Source organism: Phyllopteryx taeniolatus, chromosome 11 (assembly GCF_024500385.1).
Source record: "Phyllopteryx taeniolatus isolate TA_2022b chromosome 11, UOR_Ptae_1.2, whole genome shotgun sequence".
Lineage (NCBI taxonomy): Eukaryota > Metazoa > Chordata > Actinopteri > Syngnathiformes > Syngnathidae > Phyllopteryx > Phyllopteryx taeniolatus.
Window position 1 is genome coordinate 5698269 of NC_084512.1, and position 17737 is coordinate 5716005.

A 17737-nucleotide genomic window follows, 5' to 3' on the forward strand; every position below is an offset into this window, starting at 1 on the left:
TTCTCCCAATAGTTCAGACAACCTCTCTGTCTATTAAGAAAAGATACATAAATGGGAGTACCGCCACTACGTTTATGGAGACCATAGCTGTGTCACAAACTGTGAATGCTGAGACAGTTGATGAACTTTTGGATAATTTTACCTGGAAAATCTCAAATGTCATGAATGCTGTCGCTCCTATTAAAACTAAGACAATCTTGAGGCGACCAAGAGCACTGTGGAGGAGCACAACGATGCTAAAGACCTCAAAATCAAAGTGTAGGAAAGCACCACATAAGTGGAGATAAACTAAACTCCACATTGACTATGACCTCTACAAGTCTTTGTAATTCTAACCAAGAGTTAGTCAGGGCTAGACAGCAACACCTTTCTGAAATCATCAGCAAGACCTTTAACAATACTCCCACTCTCTTTGCTGTGGTTGACAAGCTCACAACCCCCCGAATCAGATAGCTCCAGAACTCCTAACAGCAGATAAATGCAATGAATTTGTTTGTTATTTTAGTTAAAAAAATAAAATCCATCAGGTTAAATAGCACAAATCAGCAAAATGATCAAATGATATTACATCTGAAGCCACCCAGGAAAAACTCTTTTACCATGCAAGAATTTGATACAGTTGACCAAATAACTGGAGAGAAAACAGTTCAGCAGCTGAAAGCATCAATGAGCTGTCTTGACTCAATACCATCTGAATTTTTCAAAGCTATTGCGAAGTCTGTGCTAGCTGATTTGCAACAAATAATCAATTGCTCACTTCAGTCAGGCGACTTTCCGAAAGCTCTTAAAGTAGCTGCCATTAAGCCTCTTCCAAAAAAAAAATAGAACGCTGGACGCTTCAATGTTAGTAAGCAAAAGACCCATGTCAAATCTCTCTTTCATAGCCAAGATTGTTGAGAAAGTTGTTTTTAATCAACGCAGCAATTTCTTGAACTTAAATTGACTTTTTGACAAATTTCAATCAGATTTCAGAACACATCACAGTACAGAGTCTGCTCTTATCAAAGTGCTGAAGGATCTAAGGTTGAATACTGACTCGGGAAAGGTGTCAATTCTGGTCTTGTTGGATCTCAGTGCGGTTTGTGATACGGTAGATCATAATATATTGCTGAACAGGTTGGAAACATGGGTAGGACTAAATCGAACAGTCCTTAAATGGTTTAGGTTCTACGTGGGGAAAGGGGTTAATTTTTAACCATTGGAAGTGTTCAATCTTATCAAATGGCAATGACCTATGGGGTCCCTCAAGGGTCAGTTCTTGGACCCCTCCTGTTCAGCCTGTATGTTGCTAGTATTAATGAGAGGAGCCTGCTGTACTTTGACTAGTGCTGGAACATATTCTTGAAAAAAAAATGGTTAGTTCCCTCTTAAGACTATTGTTACATCTGGATTACCGTCTCATGATATGTGTGGGTTTAAACTCCACAATAAACTAAACACATGCAAGCACGCACGCACACACACACACGCAGTTTCCGTGGAACTAAGCAAGAATATGGCCAGCGCTTGCCCACTGCTTCCTATATTCTTTTTCTCTTTGATGATGGCACCTTAGCCTCTGTGTATCTTTCTCCCTCATAAATCTCAATTTACCCTTCCAAAATCCACACCCCTCTCTCTGTTTTCTCTCTCAATCTGCACGAGTCAAGAAGATGTTATTTTAGTCAAGGACGGCATTAGCGTGACGATCACAGCCTTCTATCACAAGTCATGGTGGGGAGGAGTGGCATTTTGTAGAGAAAAATGTGTGGAGGAAAAAGAGGGATGAAGGCACCCAATCATAATTGAGCTGGGATTACAAAAAACAAACAAAAAAAAAAACAGTCGACATGAGCGGGAAACAATGGATTCACATGCAATTATTATCACTTGAAGTGGTCTTTCTCCTCTCTGACAATTAAAGACAAAAAAACATTCATCAGAAAAAGACTGCTCAATCATCTGTAGTTCTCTGCAGCGCCTACATTGTTGTGTGAATGCCTCAGCGAAAGCAGAGAGTGAATGTGTGCGAAGTCCTGCTTGTTATTCCACATCTGATTACTCATGCATACCCACAGGCATAATACACGGTGTTCGCCCAACAACACAGGCAGTTTCTTACGTGGCCTCTCCTGGCTCAGATTCATATTTACTAGCCTGTTTCATACAGTGGGAAATTACCTAGAAGTAACTGTATGACAAAGAAACACAGTATTTGCAACCAGAATAGAGTAAAGATTACATTTTTAGAGCTATATTTTTTTTCTTTACCGTGCTCCATGTCCAAGCTGTACTATGAACAAATACAGTTTCTGAGACATGCTAAGACTTCCTGCCTCCAGCTGGCTGATGGCTACACATTAATTTTCCATATTATTTGTTCTCATTAGGATGAAGACTAGAGGCGGGGTACACCCTGGACCGGTCAACAGCCAATTCAAGGCCCATACAATATAAACAAGCAACCATTCACAATCCAATTCACACCTATGGGCAATTTAGAGACTTAAATTAACCTAACATGCATGTTTTGGGAATGTGGGGGGGAAGCTGGAGTACCCGGAGAAAACCCAGGTTAAAACGCATACTTCACACAGGACGGGCCTGAGCCGAGATTCAAAATTTGTGAATTCTTGACTGTGAGGCAGACATGTGAACCAATATGTCACAGTGCTGTTTGAGAGCTACACATTTCAGAAAAAAGAAAATTCTATAAGATGCGAAAAAATATAACAAATGTCAATTCCTATAATCTCAGCAGCATTCAATTTGTGTATACACGTAGTATTTATTTTAGATACAGTTTATATATAAAGTAATAAGTACACCTAGCCATCCAAGGACATGTACGATTCAGTAAAAAAAATAAAATAATAATAATAATAAAAAAAATCCCATAAACAATGAAAAAAAAAAAAATCAACACTATTTTTTTGCCCACTACTCCTTGCAGAAGGTGCGGTGTGAACTCTCTCTCGGCCATTAGAGAACTGCAATTAACCAAACTATGGTGAAGCCAATGTTTGTGTTTGGTCATTGTTTGGGTTTTGAAATTGCTTCAGCTTTTAAGTGGATTTCGAAATAGTGAAATTGTTCTAGTATTTGGAAGTTTTCCTAATTAGCTTAACATTGACAAAAGCCTAAGCTCTAAAGAAAAACAAAACACAAAAGCATGATGTTTCAAACACGTTTCATCCTGAGTATGGTGTTCTTCTGGTTGTACATTTTACATTTGTGAACAAAAGGTTGGCCTTTGCACATATGAAACAAAAATCTGTTCAGACAATCTTGGCTCGAGCCAATATTTCAGATATTAAGATTGTTTGTTTACTATCAAATGGTTACTACTTACCAAATGAAATATTTAGCACCTTTACTGTTGTTCTGGGCCTTCCGGCAGCCTACCGGCAGCCTTCCGGCAGCCTTCCTGACCATTACTCATAGTTTGCCAACATTAATTGACCAAGGCTCAAAGATAGACTGCTAAATTAATTATCAAGTGGAAGAGCATTTAATTGTTCTGCATGTCAGCATACAACATAACCCTAACCCTAACCCTATATGTGTGTGTGTGTGTATATGTATATATATATATATATATATATATATATATATAAAAAATGTTTTGGTTTAGTATTGAGTGAAATAGGATAATTTCCTTGGAGATCTCACGACACACTAATGTGCTGCTGGACACTAGTTGGGAATCTCTACTCTTCAATTTTGAAAGGACATTTTCTTTCTCATCTGTATTGTGTGTAATTTGCGATTCCCAGATCACAGTGTGTACAGGTTTAAAATTGCATGAATTTACATGTATAAACATACACACACACACACAAGCACACACATACCATCAAATGCAAGCCTGCGACAGTGTGGCCAAAACTGACAGAACAAAACAAACGTTTTTCTTTCCGCACATGCAAACATGGGTGACTCACAAAGACATGCCAAAGATACTCTCGCTCGATACATGGTGAAAAAATACATTTATTGGAATCTGTGTCAATGTAGAAAAAAGTGAAAACTGGCTTTGGGTTTTGTCACAGTACCACTGGTCAGTTTTCAAGCATCTGCCATGTGACCCGAAACTAAGCCGTCATGCTCATTTGGGACAGCACATCTGCTACTGCTGACAATAGAGAGGGTGTTCTACAGTGGCACTATGACACCAAACACATTGAAACAAAACACTGAGCAAATATACTGTACTTGTACAGCATTTAACCGAGACCACAGATTTCTAAGTTAAATGTGTCTTGCCAAAGAATTACTTTTTCAAGTTCTTTTTAAAAAAATGTGTGTGTGTGTTCTATTTATATTTTTATGTATATGTGTGTAACCTTTCCCATACACACTGTAACAAATGAATCTCTCCAAAAACTGGAGAGGCAGAGTGACTGGCTGCCAGCATCTCAGTGACCACAAGGTTACGTACGGGCCAGTGTTTTAACACTCAAATTCATCCTATAAATTTGTCCAAGACCATCAAAGAAATCCAATGACTTTGTGGAGAGGGAGATTCATGCATTGTATATTAATACAACAGGGGTTTCACCATTAAAAAAACAAAACATAATTGAGCATCAGAGCATTGCTTCTCTCCTCTCGTTTCTACTGAAGTCACATTTTTTTAAAATCTCAATTATACTTGTCCAGACAAACATTCCTAGAATAATCACACTGAAACGGCAACAAATGTCATTTGGACAGGCCAAACATTTGCCTTGGTAGTGCATTTCTATTTCTGATATATCAGGAAAAATTCTCACGTCACATGAAGAATCTGCATACTTATGTTAATGGCAACAAAAATGACAAGACTTTAAAAGGCATTAGAAAACAACACATTTCTAAACTCAGATACTGAGTATTAAAATTGAGTTCAGTATTTCCCCATTACTTTTTATATAGAATTATTGTATTTATAAATATTCAAAATCTGATAGAAAAAAAAATCGGGAACCCTTTTTATTCACACAGACAAGAGTGCACGTAATGGAGAAAGACATGATGTGCATGCCGAGGTGGTTTTGAGAGAACAGGGTTTGTGTTCTACAGTATATATGGATTATATGCACTTAAAAATATATATATATATATATATCTGATGAAATGTGTGACTGGTGTTTAGACTCCCAAAAACCCCACGATTCATTGACACAAACATGCAGTTTCAATTGGTACACAGCTTCTCTTGCCTTCTCTTTCAGCATACTAATCTTTCATAAGTACCAAACCATAAAGATGTGAAATTCGATACTGGATTCTTTGGGAAATCTGTAACTAATGTGTGAATGAATCATGTTTGTGTTTGAGCGTGCTTGATCGAAGGCTTTGACGGAATTGATATATAATAAACTGCAGCAGCCTTTCCAGGTCAAAGGCAAATAAAATACTCATGGGTGGACAATGTTAGAGAAGCGAGTAATGGTTGCATAAAACAGATAATGCTTGATTTTGGATTTTATAATAAAGATGAAAGACAAGAAAATAGACAAAATAGGAAACAATGCTCAATATGTGTGTTGTGAAAGACGTAAGCCACAATGTTGGATGGTATATTAATTGTACATTATGACTCAAGTATACAAACAGAGGAGGAAGGTGAGCTCTGTCTTGAGCAAAGACGGCAAAGAGTTGGACAGACTGATATCAGTGGCAGAAAGTTGGACGCTGACCAAGCTTCTGTCCATCATGGACAATCCACTGCTCTCGCTGCTCTTTTCCACTGACAGACTCAGGAAATCCTTCCTTCCCCATGCCATGCAGATTTTTAATTCCACCGTGGTAGGGAAAGGCTAATATCACATTCCTTCAGCATCTTGGACACTAATCACCATATATCTTATTCTGGAATGTCAGACCCCGCTGGAATTATGACTTTGCCTTAATTTTTGCATTTAAAAAAAAAAAAGATTGAAAAAATACATGTTGAGATGTTATGTTTAATATTTGCCATTTCTTGAAGATCTTTGGATACTTTTGATATGTAAAATTTTATATAGATGCAATCTGCGAAGTAGCGACCAATTATTTATTGTTATAATGGAAATTTATGTTTCATATATGCAATTCATAGCTAATATGTGATACTTTAGAGAGGTTCAGGTATTTTATTTGTCCACTTGGGGTCACCATCCACACATTCTACCGAAGCAGATGTCTATTAAAGATTCTGCTTGAGTGACGTGAACAACAGTCAAAGCAGACATGATGTGAACAGGTGAGTTCTTGCCTTAAGCATTAGTGCCATTCCTCACACTCACGGTCCTGGCAATGTAGTCAGCGAAAAGCATTGCGGGAACCCAGAATTTATTGCAGTGATGTTTTTAACTACAACACTGTAGTTGTAGAAAGTCAAGCTAAATGTTGCTCTTTACTTATTTGTTCTTGTTGATATTGTTATGAGTGTGCGCATTAGGTATTCATCAGACTCAGGTTGGTAGTTGTGAATTTATTTCATAAAACTCTTGACTGCGGGTTGTGTTTTAAAAAGCGGCTTTTCGGTCATGTTCGTTGTATCCTCGAGCAATTTGGTGATTTACCAAATGTATGAGTTGAGATTACTCAGTAAGGATTCTTTTTCTGCTAAGAATAAGAGGTCAAGTGACCTTATGTGAGTTGTTGCTTCCACTTTAAAATCATAGCCAATAAAGCTAACTGTATCAGAGATGTGCATCCCACTGACCGATATATGTATTTAAAAAAATAATAATACATGTGATGCACTGAATCAGAAATATGTGAACTGATATATATATAGTGAGGGATTACTGTAGTAATTTTTTTTTTAATTTTCATTGTGGAGACTATTGGGACAGTGTACAGTGGTGCCTTGAGATATGAGTGATCCGGCTTACGGGTTTTTCAAGATTTTTTGCTTTTGACTACAAGCACTGTAGTATGGTGGCAGTGAACGAATTGCATCTGTGTCACGGTGTTCTAACCTGATAACCGATGGATATTTTAACAGAAAGTTTGGCACAACACATGTAGATGGATAATACATATACAGTGGAGGAAATAATTCTTTGATCCCTCACTGATTTTGTAAGTTTACCCACTGACAAAGACATGAACAGTATAATTTTAATCTGAGGTGTATTTTAACAGGGAGCGACAGAACATCAAAAAGAACATCTAGAAAATCACATTTAACAAATGATTGAAATTATTTGGCAATTTATTGAGGGAAACAACTATTTGCCCCCCTATCAAAACATTACTCGATACTTGGCGCCCCTTGTTGGCCAGTACAGGGGTCAGACATTTCACGTAGTTGACCACCCAGGTTTGCACACAATTTCGGACCACGACCCATTTTAACTTGTCTGGCTGCGAGAGGGAGGTTGCCACCCAGGATTTACGGTACAAAGCTCCATCCATATTTCCCTCGATGTAGTTGACCTCTCCGTTTTGCAAGACAAACACCCCCAAAGCATTATGCTTCTACCTCCATGCTTGACGGTGGGTATGCTGTTCTTGGGGTCATAGTCTGAATTCATATTTCTCCAAGCACGGCGAGTCAAATAGATTCCAAACAGCTCGGTTTTTGTCTCATCTGACCGCATCAGCTTCTCCCAATAATTCTGTGAATCATTCAGGTGTTCGTTGGCAAACTTCGGACGGGCCTGTACATGTGCCTTCTTGAGCAGGGGGATTTTACAGGTGCTGCAGGATTTTAATCCATTTCGGCATAGTGTGTTGCCAATGTTTTTCTTGGTGACTGTGATCCCAGCTGCCTTGAGATCATTAACAAGCTCCTCCCATGTAGTTCTGGGCTGATGCCTAATCTTTCTCATGATCATTGATACCTCACGAGGAGAAATCTTGTGAGGAGCCCCAGACCAAGGGAGATTGACAGTCAATTTATCCATCCATCCATTTTCCATACCACTTATCCTCACCAGGGTCACGGAGGTGCTGGAGCCTATCCCAGCTGACTCTGGGAGAGTGGCGGGGTACACCCTGAACTGGCCGCTGGCCAATCGCAGGGCACATATAAACAAACAACAATCCACACTCACATTCACACCTATGGACAATTTAGAGTTTTCAATGGGAGGAAACCGGAGTACCCGCAGAAAATCCACACAGGTACGGGGGAGAACATGCAAACTCCACACAGTCGAGGCCGGATTTGAACCCGGCTCCTCAGAACCGTGAAGCAGATGTGCTAACCAGTTGATCACCGTGCCGGCCCACTCATTTTATGTTTATTCCATTTTCAAATTACTGCACCAACAATTGTCTCCTACTCACCCAGCCTCTGGCCAATGGTATTGTAGCCCATTCCAGCCTTGTGCAGGTCTACAATCCTGTCCCTGATATCCTTAGAAAGTTCTTTGGTCTTGTCCATGCTGGAGAGGTTGGTGTCTCATTCACTGATTCTGTGGACAGGTGTCTTTCTTCAGGTAATAAGTTTAGATAGGTATCTTTCATACAGCTAACGGGTTTAGGAATGCTTTCTTCTTCTTTCGTCTGTGGGAGGCAGAATTCTTTATTGTTGGTGAGGGATCAAATACTTATTTCACTCAATTGAATGCAAAAACATCTTTTTTTTTAAATGTGATTTTTATGGATTTTCTTTTAGTAAACATAAACCTAACATTAAAATTATAGACCGTTCATGTCTTTGTCAGTGGGATCAAATCATTATTTCCTCCACTGTAGCAACTTATCTTCTGCGAAGAACGACTTATATGAATGACGTACTGAGGAGTTCTTGTCTCTACTACACTGCCCCCAGGTGGCCAAGACATGCCCACCAGAAAGAGCAAAACAATGTCAAGTGAATTGAGGCAAAAAAATGTGGTACAAATTTTAATTTCGTTACGTTCTGATTAACTATGTCATTACTCTGTTTTTTTAAATATAAAGTGCAATATTATAGAAAGCTATTTTGTTTCTAAAAAAAAATAAAGTTTTTGTTGTTTTTTTTGGAAGGCTTCAACGGATTAATGTCATTTCTATTCATTTTGATCGGGAAAGATGATTTGAGATAAGTGTTTTGAGTTAAATGTGGTCACTGAACAAATTAAACTCGTATCTCAAGGCATCACTGCTTTTCCCTTGTGGATGAATAAAGTGTCTATCTATGTGGTTACAGGCGGGTGACTTCTCTGGATCCAGGGACTCAGTAAAACGAACTTTATACCGTAGTCACAATGTTGTGATACTGTTGTTGATCACATCTGTCCAGAAAAAAAAGTCACATCATACAGAAAGCATAAACAACACCAACTTGAAAAAGCATGTTTGAATTTGACTTTTTTTTCTTGTCTTAGATGAAAATCTCTTAAAAGCCAAGCAACAGTATCTTTGTGTTATATTTAGAAAATGTCTTGTCCATATTCACAGCTGTTTGATTGAATGGCAAAAACAAAACAAAACTGATGAAATCTAAAATTGCTGGTTTAGTTGTCTAAAACATGGATGCCATGAGTTATTTAAAGTTTTGGTTAATTTTATCAGTTGATGGATTCAGACTCAAAGGGTAAAAAAAAAATCTTGCAGCTTGTTGCCTTTGAGCACTAACACACATATCCATACATACAGCCATTCAATTTCTTTTATACATACATAAATCTGTAGTGAAATATTTTTGTTCGCTTGTATCTTCTGACTTGTTCATATATTTATCTAGATGGAATAGATTGTTTCGTGAATAGATGTTCTTCGATGAGAACTTTATATATATTTCTGTCAGGTAAAAGCTCACACATACAAATATGAGGACATTATCCCACATTGATTGAGATGTTTAAAAGGTTTATATTCTGGGAGGCAAGTTTTCTTTGACGGCATGAAGTGGGGGTGCCGCCCAGATACATCCCAGACTACACAGTAGTTTCATTCTTCCAGGGTCCAGTGCGTATATTCCCTGTACTGTCTGAGCTGTAAAGGAGTCCCTCATGCAAGCCACCCTTATAAATGCCATTCTGATTGGGTGGATTCTGGGGGTAAGATTGTCTGCGAGGGGCGTGCATTTCCAAATGGGGAAGCGTAACTGGCTCCTCCTCCGCCGCTTTGCTGCACCCGCACAAGAACACGCCTGCGTTGGCTGCCTCCGCTTGGCACAGAGAAGGGAAAATGTCCGCCTTGGCGCAGCACATATGCCGGTGGCAGGGATTGTGACATGCAAGGGCATCATGTGCCGTTGCTGCTGTTGTGTGGCAGGTATGATGCCCCTCATGGATGCCCTCGTGGACCTGATGTGGACAAGCGTGGATGTGACGCTCATGGGTGCTGTGTGGGCTGTCAGTGTGTGAGCTGTGCACACTGCCTCCATCAACAGTGGAGGGGATATGATAGGCGTATTCCCTCTCACTCCCCACGCCACAAACGCTGGTGCCGGACCGGCGGCTGAAATGGCGGCCTTTAGTCCTGCTGCTGCTCTTCAAACAGGGGTGCAACTGGATGCCCGGCCGGTAACCCTCTGGATCGGCATGAAGCAGCACGTGCGTAGCAGTAGGTTCCTCATCCATTAGCTGCTGGCTATGCAGGGCAGCGCAACATGGAGTCACAGGTGTCGAACAAGTTACATGATTTTGTGATGATGGCAGGGCAGCGTGCTTACAGTGACTTACACTGCCATGACTACAGCTCATCAGTGCTTTACATGGGGAATCATGGTGGCAGTGACCATGACTATGGCCATGCGAAGGGGTATCTCCATTTACGTTGACTTTAGGTGGCACTTGGCCCATCCCATGGGCACCAGAGCAGGTCTTGGCCCGCCCTCCAGGACAACAAGAACACCAGCAATGCCAGACATCGTCCCGTTTGGCACAGTGATGGATGAGGATGAAGAGGCCAAGCGTGACAGAGAAGGCACCGTACAGGCAACTGAAGATCATGTCCAGGAAATGACCCTGTGACACAGCTAGTGCGCCAAAAGTCCATGTTGCCAGGAACAGGAAGAGTGTGAAGGCTGCTGTGCGTAATTGGGCCTTGAAGGAGTGCTCATTGGCCAGCAGGGCAGGATTAACTGGCACACCTGGGCAACCGGCGGGGCAGTGGCTTCCGGGAGGCTGGGGTGTCAGGGCGCCAGGCTCGGCTGCCTGCTGGCAATGGGTCGGCACATCAATGGCCGCCAACCTTTGCTGCTCTTCTGTCAGCTGCTTAAGCTCGTACTTCTTTTCAGGGTGGCGCCGCAGCTTAATGAAGGTGCAGAGAAAGTAGATGCATGTCACCAGGACGATGAGGGCCACTGGGCCAAAGAAAGCTCCCAAACTTGGCTCCCAGGCCATCCAACAGCTGCAGCAAACATGAAAATCATCAGATAAGAATAAAATATTTCTAAGCCAGTGGTCAAAATGAGATTTCCTTCATTTTAACCTTAACTTAATGAAATACATGAGGCATTTCATGTAACATATGAATTGATAATAAAGAGTACAGAAATTTACTCCAATAAATGATGACCAAAAGCCCTTTGCTAAAAAATTACATCGTGTCTGCCCTGTTTGATGAGCAACACAATCACAGTCAAAAGCAATATGTATGCATTGACATATTTATTAATATAATACTTACTAGAGCCTGACTGATATGGATTTGTTGAGGCCAATGCCGATTACGATATTTGGCAGAAAAAAATTCTGATAGCTGATTAATTAAAAAAATATACAGTATAATGAATAGAATAACTTTTTTGGTCCCTTAATGCGAGCAACAATTAAGATATGAAATACAACGTTTGAGTGTTTTACAATAATTTGTCCTTGAATTTTACAACAAAGAGAAAAATCAGCGAAAAATTGGCCGATTTTTTTATGCTATTTTGAATGTCATTATTTTTGTCTTATGTTGTAATGTGTTAATAGGTTTAAAAAAAATCAGCAAAATCAATCAATCAAAATCAAAAAATGTTGGTTGATTAAATCGGCCCGCCAATTAATCAGTCGGGCCCTAGGATTTACTTTGGTAAACCATTTATAACCACACTTTTCAATAAAATCGTTAAATTGAACTGTGTGAACTTACTATAGTGCTTGCTCCCCGCTGCCATAGTTGTCAAGATTGACAGCTGCGGTGACCCCACAGATGATGAGGGGCACTCCGCCACTGACTAAATAAAATCTGTAAGACATGATAAAAAGTGCTTGGTTGGTAAAAAAAAAAAAAAAAATAAAAAAAATAAATATATGCCCTGATTTGAATCAAACCATTGATGAAATACAGGTGAGAAATAGATATACAACCATTAATCAAATTGAACACTGAGAAAAATGTACAATGATTAAATTCTGTATGAATTTCACAATGAAAACACTAATGGTACTGATTCAGGTTTTACAGATGTTGACCTGATGCAGTCACATTTTAACGTTATTTTCTGCAGCACAACCCAGTGAAGCCTTCCGACCACATACCTGAACATCCATCCACATCTAACCATTCATCCATTTTTTTAATTCTGTTTATCCTGTTCAGGCTCACTGCGGAGCCTATCACAGCTGGACAAAAGGCACATCCTGGACAAATGTCTACTAAGATTAACACAGCTACTTAGGGGGAACTGAACCCACACTGCCTGTATGCAAGTCAGTCACCACTATGCTGCTGCTAAAAATAACGGGGTTCATAATGCTTCTATATCAAGTGTAGATATACCCTGAGCAGCAAAGATTTTTCACTCCAAATATATGCTGGGTGGAGAAATAAAAATATGCTTTTGGAAAAGACCAGGAGGACAAGCAGTTGTGAAATTCTAACAACATTGTTGTCTGTACATAGAACTTAGAAACAAAAAAATAAATTTTTACTGGATTGTTCTCATAAATTGGTTGTGTAGAGAATAGGGAGCCCAAATGCAGTATACACTCAAACATGATTAATAGGATACAAAGGGTTATAGTTAGTTGAGATGTTTTTTTTAGTCATTTTTGACTCCTAGAATTTTTACATAAGTGGAAACATCAGTGCAGATCACAAAATGTCAAAACATGGCCAAAGGTTGCGCTTGCAACTTCAACGAGAGGATCTCACTGATGGATGAGAGCTTATCCAGACACAACACAGTTTAGTTGTTTTATTATAGGCTACTCATTGGTGTCCCTCAATCGGAAATTCAAATCCTTCTCTGATGTATACTTTGTGTTGTTGCACACCGCACAGAACCAGATGACAGACGTGCAAGCATGCAAGGAGCGGTTCAGAGTGAGAGTTGCTGCACCACTTGAGCTTGGGCGATGGGGACGATGCCTTGTTCAGGGGTAACTCGACAGTAGCCAACAAGCAGACTAGCAGCTCTCCAATTGCAATTATTATTATTATTTTTTTTTTACTCCCCCCTACATTTTTGTCCCTAGTGGGACTCGAACCCGTCCTCCGACTCCGAAATCCAAGTCCTTAAAGGCTAAAATACGTTTTGTAAATGTCAAAGAATGTTGTAGAAGCAAACCAACATGGCAATTTACCAGCATTTTATAGATATAAGAATAACAACACTGTGTTTGTCATTGTGTTGCTCATCAATTAGTGTACTCGTCTCTTCATTCAATATTTTCCTTTAGCATTACACCCTCCTGTGAAATTAATGTTACACTTCCTCAGGGTGGAATTGAGGCCATGATTGCGAAGATGGTATCTTATTTAGATCTGTTACCTTCAGGCGAAGTTCTCCATACAATGATAGTCTGGCATTAGCAACTGTTAAATCATTTGTCATCTGCTGGCTGATAAGGAAAGCTTTTTAATTGTAAACTTTGAGTGGCATTGACGCTTGCGTCACAGCAACTAAACAGTGAGGCCTAAAAATTATGTGCAAAAACAAAGCTAATCTCCAGCAGCTCCCTCTCCAATGCCTACTCGTAAGCACTCCCTTTTCCCTGTCATCCACTTTCCAACATAACACTATGCTATTTCCTCTTCCATCCTGTTCAATCTCCACCTCTGTCACGGGTCTAACCTTTACAGCACTCCATCGTCCTCTTTTCTCCTCCCTCTGTCTCTCCCTTTCACAATATGTCCCTTGTCACACAGCTGGCGTCCCGAAAATTCAATTATAATCAAGGTGCTTGTCTGGGTCGTTCATATGGCGGGGTGGGGGGCGGGGGGATGGGTTGCCGTACGGGTTGGGCAGATTCTGAGGCAGGAAATAGGGAATGTGGGTAGACATGGCCATGTTTGGTGGCATTACCAGCCTGTCACTGCTTCTGAGTGGAACAGTTCCCTTTGCAGCTCCCATCCCCCACCAACTGAAAGCCATTTACAGTCCTGTCAGCAGCATAAGTGTAAATGAGAATAAACAGTGAAATGTTAAACCATCTGACCCATTTAACCTCAAGCGCCATATGGGACGTTTTACATATGGTAATGTTTTAATACAGTATCTGCAAAATGATTTCACACCCAACTCTGTGCATTTGGAAAAAAGACACAAACCTTCCAACAGAAGAGATATGTGAGTGAGACAACACTCAGTCATCTGATACAAGTTAAACATGTCCTGAAGCATACTATAACAAATATTGATAAAAAAAGAATAACAATAATAGAACTAATAATAACAATAATTGTATTGTTTTTGTTTTCATATCTCTCAACATAAATTTCTTGTGTCATATCCAGAAAGAAGACACATATTCATCAAATAAAAATAAACCAAAAATTAGGCGAGGAAATCAGGTGGAGCAGATTTCTGACAAAATTGACCACAGTTGCTTTCTTGATATAGCATTAGATGCTGTCAAGATTGGAGGGACAGGGACGTAGATCAGCAGAAATAGGTTTGATAATGGGATTGGGGGAGGTGGTGATTTGAGAATGGGGGGTGGGAGCGAAGGGGTGGTGAGGTGCAGTTGGGCAGGAGGAGAAATTGATTTGTCTCCTGCCACTAAGTCTTATTGCATGAGCATGTCTGACAGGGACCATTACGGTCAATCAACACGGATCAATATGGATGCAGCGCTGCATGGTCCAACCGCTTGCCCCTGAACAAATGATCTCATTCACAAACAGTGCATGATGGCAGTAGCTCCAGAACGTTCCATATAAGTACGCCGAAATGTTAAATGTTCATTGAAGTTTAGTGGGCGGCACGGTGGCCGACTGGTTAGAGCGTCAGCCTCACAGTTCTGAGGTGCGGGGTTCAATCCCCGTCCCCGCCTGTGTGGAGTTTGCATGTTCTCCCCGTGCCTGCGTGGGTTTTCTCCGGGTACTCCGGTTTCCTCCCACATCCCAAAAACATGCATTAATTGGAGACTCTAAATTGCCCGTAGGCATGACTGTGAGTGCGAATGGTTGCATGTTTCTACGTGCCCTGCGATTGGCTGGCAACCAGTTCAGGGTGTACCCCGCCTCCTGCCCGATGACAGCTGGGATAGGCTCCAGCACGCCCGCGACCCTAGTGAGGAGAAGCGGCTCAGAAAATGGATGGATGGATGAAGTTTAGTGTTGCAGTCATCAGACTGTAATACTCAATGAGAAAATACTTTACTGGTGCTGTAGGACCTGCCAACACACACACAAATCCCCTATGTTTTCGAAAATTACTCAAAACCACGAACCAATGTAGTTTATATGCCAAGCCTGTATGTAGCACTGGTATTGCTACAATTGTATTCTCTTGAATTGTGCTGTTATGGCTCACTAATGGGAATCTGTGTGTGTGTGTGTTTGTGTGTGTGTGTATATATATGCGGCACGGTGGCCGACTGATTAGTTTTCAGACCCCCTTAAATCTTTCACTCTTTGTTATATTGCAGCCATTTGTTAAAATCATTTAAGTTATTTTTTTTCCCCATTAAGTTATACACAGCACCCCATATTGACAGAAAAAAAATTAATTGTTGCAATTTTTGGCCGTCTGGCCAAACTGAGCAATACTGGGAGAAGAGCCTTGGTGAGAGAGGTAAAGAAGAACCCAAAGATCACTGTGGCTAAGCTCCAGAGATGCAGTCAGAAGATGGGAGAAAGTTCTAGAAAGTCAACCATCACTGCAGCCCTCCACCAGTCGGGGCTTTATGGCAGAGTGGCCCGACGGAAGCCTCTCCTCAGTGCAAGGCACATAAAAGCCCGCATGGAGTTTGCTAAAAAAAAAAAAAAAAAAAAAAAAAAAACACCTGATGGACTCCAAGATGGTGAGAAATAAGATTATCTGGTCTGATGAGACCAATATAGAAATTGTTGGCCTTAATTCTAAGTGGCATGTGTGGAGAAAACCAGGCACTGCTCCATCCATCCATCCATTTTCTGAGGCGCTTCTCCTCACTAGGGTCGCGGGCGTGCTGGAGCCTATCCCAGCTGTCATCGGGCAGAAGGCGGGGTACACCCTGAACTGGTCGCCAGCCAATCGCAGCAAAATTATACAGATATATGAAAAATATCATGAAATATTTCACTGAGTGTGTGTACTATATTTCTAAAATTTGAGTTTAACTTTTTGAATTGAATGACCTAACTGAATTAATCTTTTGACACTTAATTTATTGAGATGTACCTGCCACTATACCTGTGACTACTGACACAGGAATATCGATAATATCTGTCACGGTTGCTGTCCTATAACTGTTATTTTCTAAGGAGCTATTTATTTGTAATATATACTCTGAGGCTAAGATGATGGGTAATTTCGCCATCAGATACACTTGTTTTTTTATTATTATTTTTACATGTTGGTAATTTCAATACAATTCGTTAAAATTTTTTTTTTAAATTCTCTTTTTTGTATCGAAAAAATATCGAACCGAATCAACAAATCTAGTGAGAGCCTCTCCTCCGCTACCAATGCAAGCCTCTTCGCCTCTCTCAGAAGGCAATGTTGAGGAATTTGAATTACTGTATAAGGTTTTATAATTAAAGATTTAAGTAAATACGTCTCAAATATGTAAAGTATATATACTGTTTACATATTTTAAACATTCTGGTACCCGCATACACCTACACAAAAATTCCTGGGGGGGGGGGGACAAATCCTACTTTGCAGTTTTTCATCTTTCGCGAGGGGTTCTGGTCCCCATTAACCACGAGAAACGAGGGATCACTGCGTATATATATAATATAATATATATATAATATATATATATTAGACTTTACACCGATTTTATCGGCCTGATCGGTGTCGGACGATAATTAGTATTTTATACTGATCGGCTTCATTCTCATAATTCAATGACGTCATTGATCGGCTCCGCAAAAGACATTTACTCCGCGTCGCCATCGTGCACAGTATATTTGAATGCAAAAGCTAGTTTATTTTTAGCCTTGTCGCGTGTCTTTTGACGTAGTACTGTAACTATCTGACGGCCAATAAAGTTATTAAAAAAAAAAAAACATGCAACAGACAACACGTTCGAGACAGACAACACGTAAAGCCCGGATCAGCCAACAAGACAAATTTGTTCTTTCACGATTGCACTGTCAGATTACTGCAATAAAATCTTGTATTCCAATTCCACCGCATCCCATTTTTTACGATCATTGGGCTTTATCTTGCCAACTCAAATGCGACCGGATACACTCGTTATCGTGGTGACGACAACAAGCGTGGATCACGCCGACTGTATTATAAGTACAAAATGGGGAAAAACGTGTGTTGGTGCTCAGGACAGGAGAGGACGTTCGTTTAAGGCTTGCTTGAGGTATGTTCACATAATTTTAATACGATACGGCTCGCAAGCAGGCAACAAAAATGTTAGGTAGCCTAGCAAGCAAGTGCTAGCACTAACGGTTGTACGATTCTGTCGAATCATGCTCTAAAGTTAATTAAGTTAGCACCCATTATTTCTGTCATGTTGTAATGTTG

At 40.3% G+C, this 17737-nt stretch overlaps 1 protein-coding gene across 3 annotated transcripts in view; it reads right to left on the reverse strand.

Annotated features, from left to right (window-relative positions):
- Positions 1 to 3954: 3954 nt before the first annotated feature.
- The window catches only part of LOC133485514 (adhesion G protein-coupled receptor A3), a 230774-nt gene continuing 216991 nt past the window's right edge, over positions 3955 to 17737 (reverse strand). For all 3 annotated transcript variants that reach the window (XM_061789329.1, XM_061789330.1, XM_061789331.1), the window contains 2 exons: positions 11974 to 12069; positions 3955 to 11244 (listed from right to left, as the gene is read on the reverse strand). In XM_061789329.1, coding sequence (XP_061645313.1) covers positions 9825 to 11244; positions 11974 to 12069 — 1516 coding nt within the window. In that variant the 3' untranslated portion in view covers positions 3955 to 9824. The remainder of the gene's footprint in view (positions 11245 to 11973; positions 12070 to 17737) is intronic.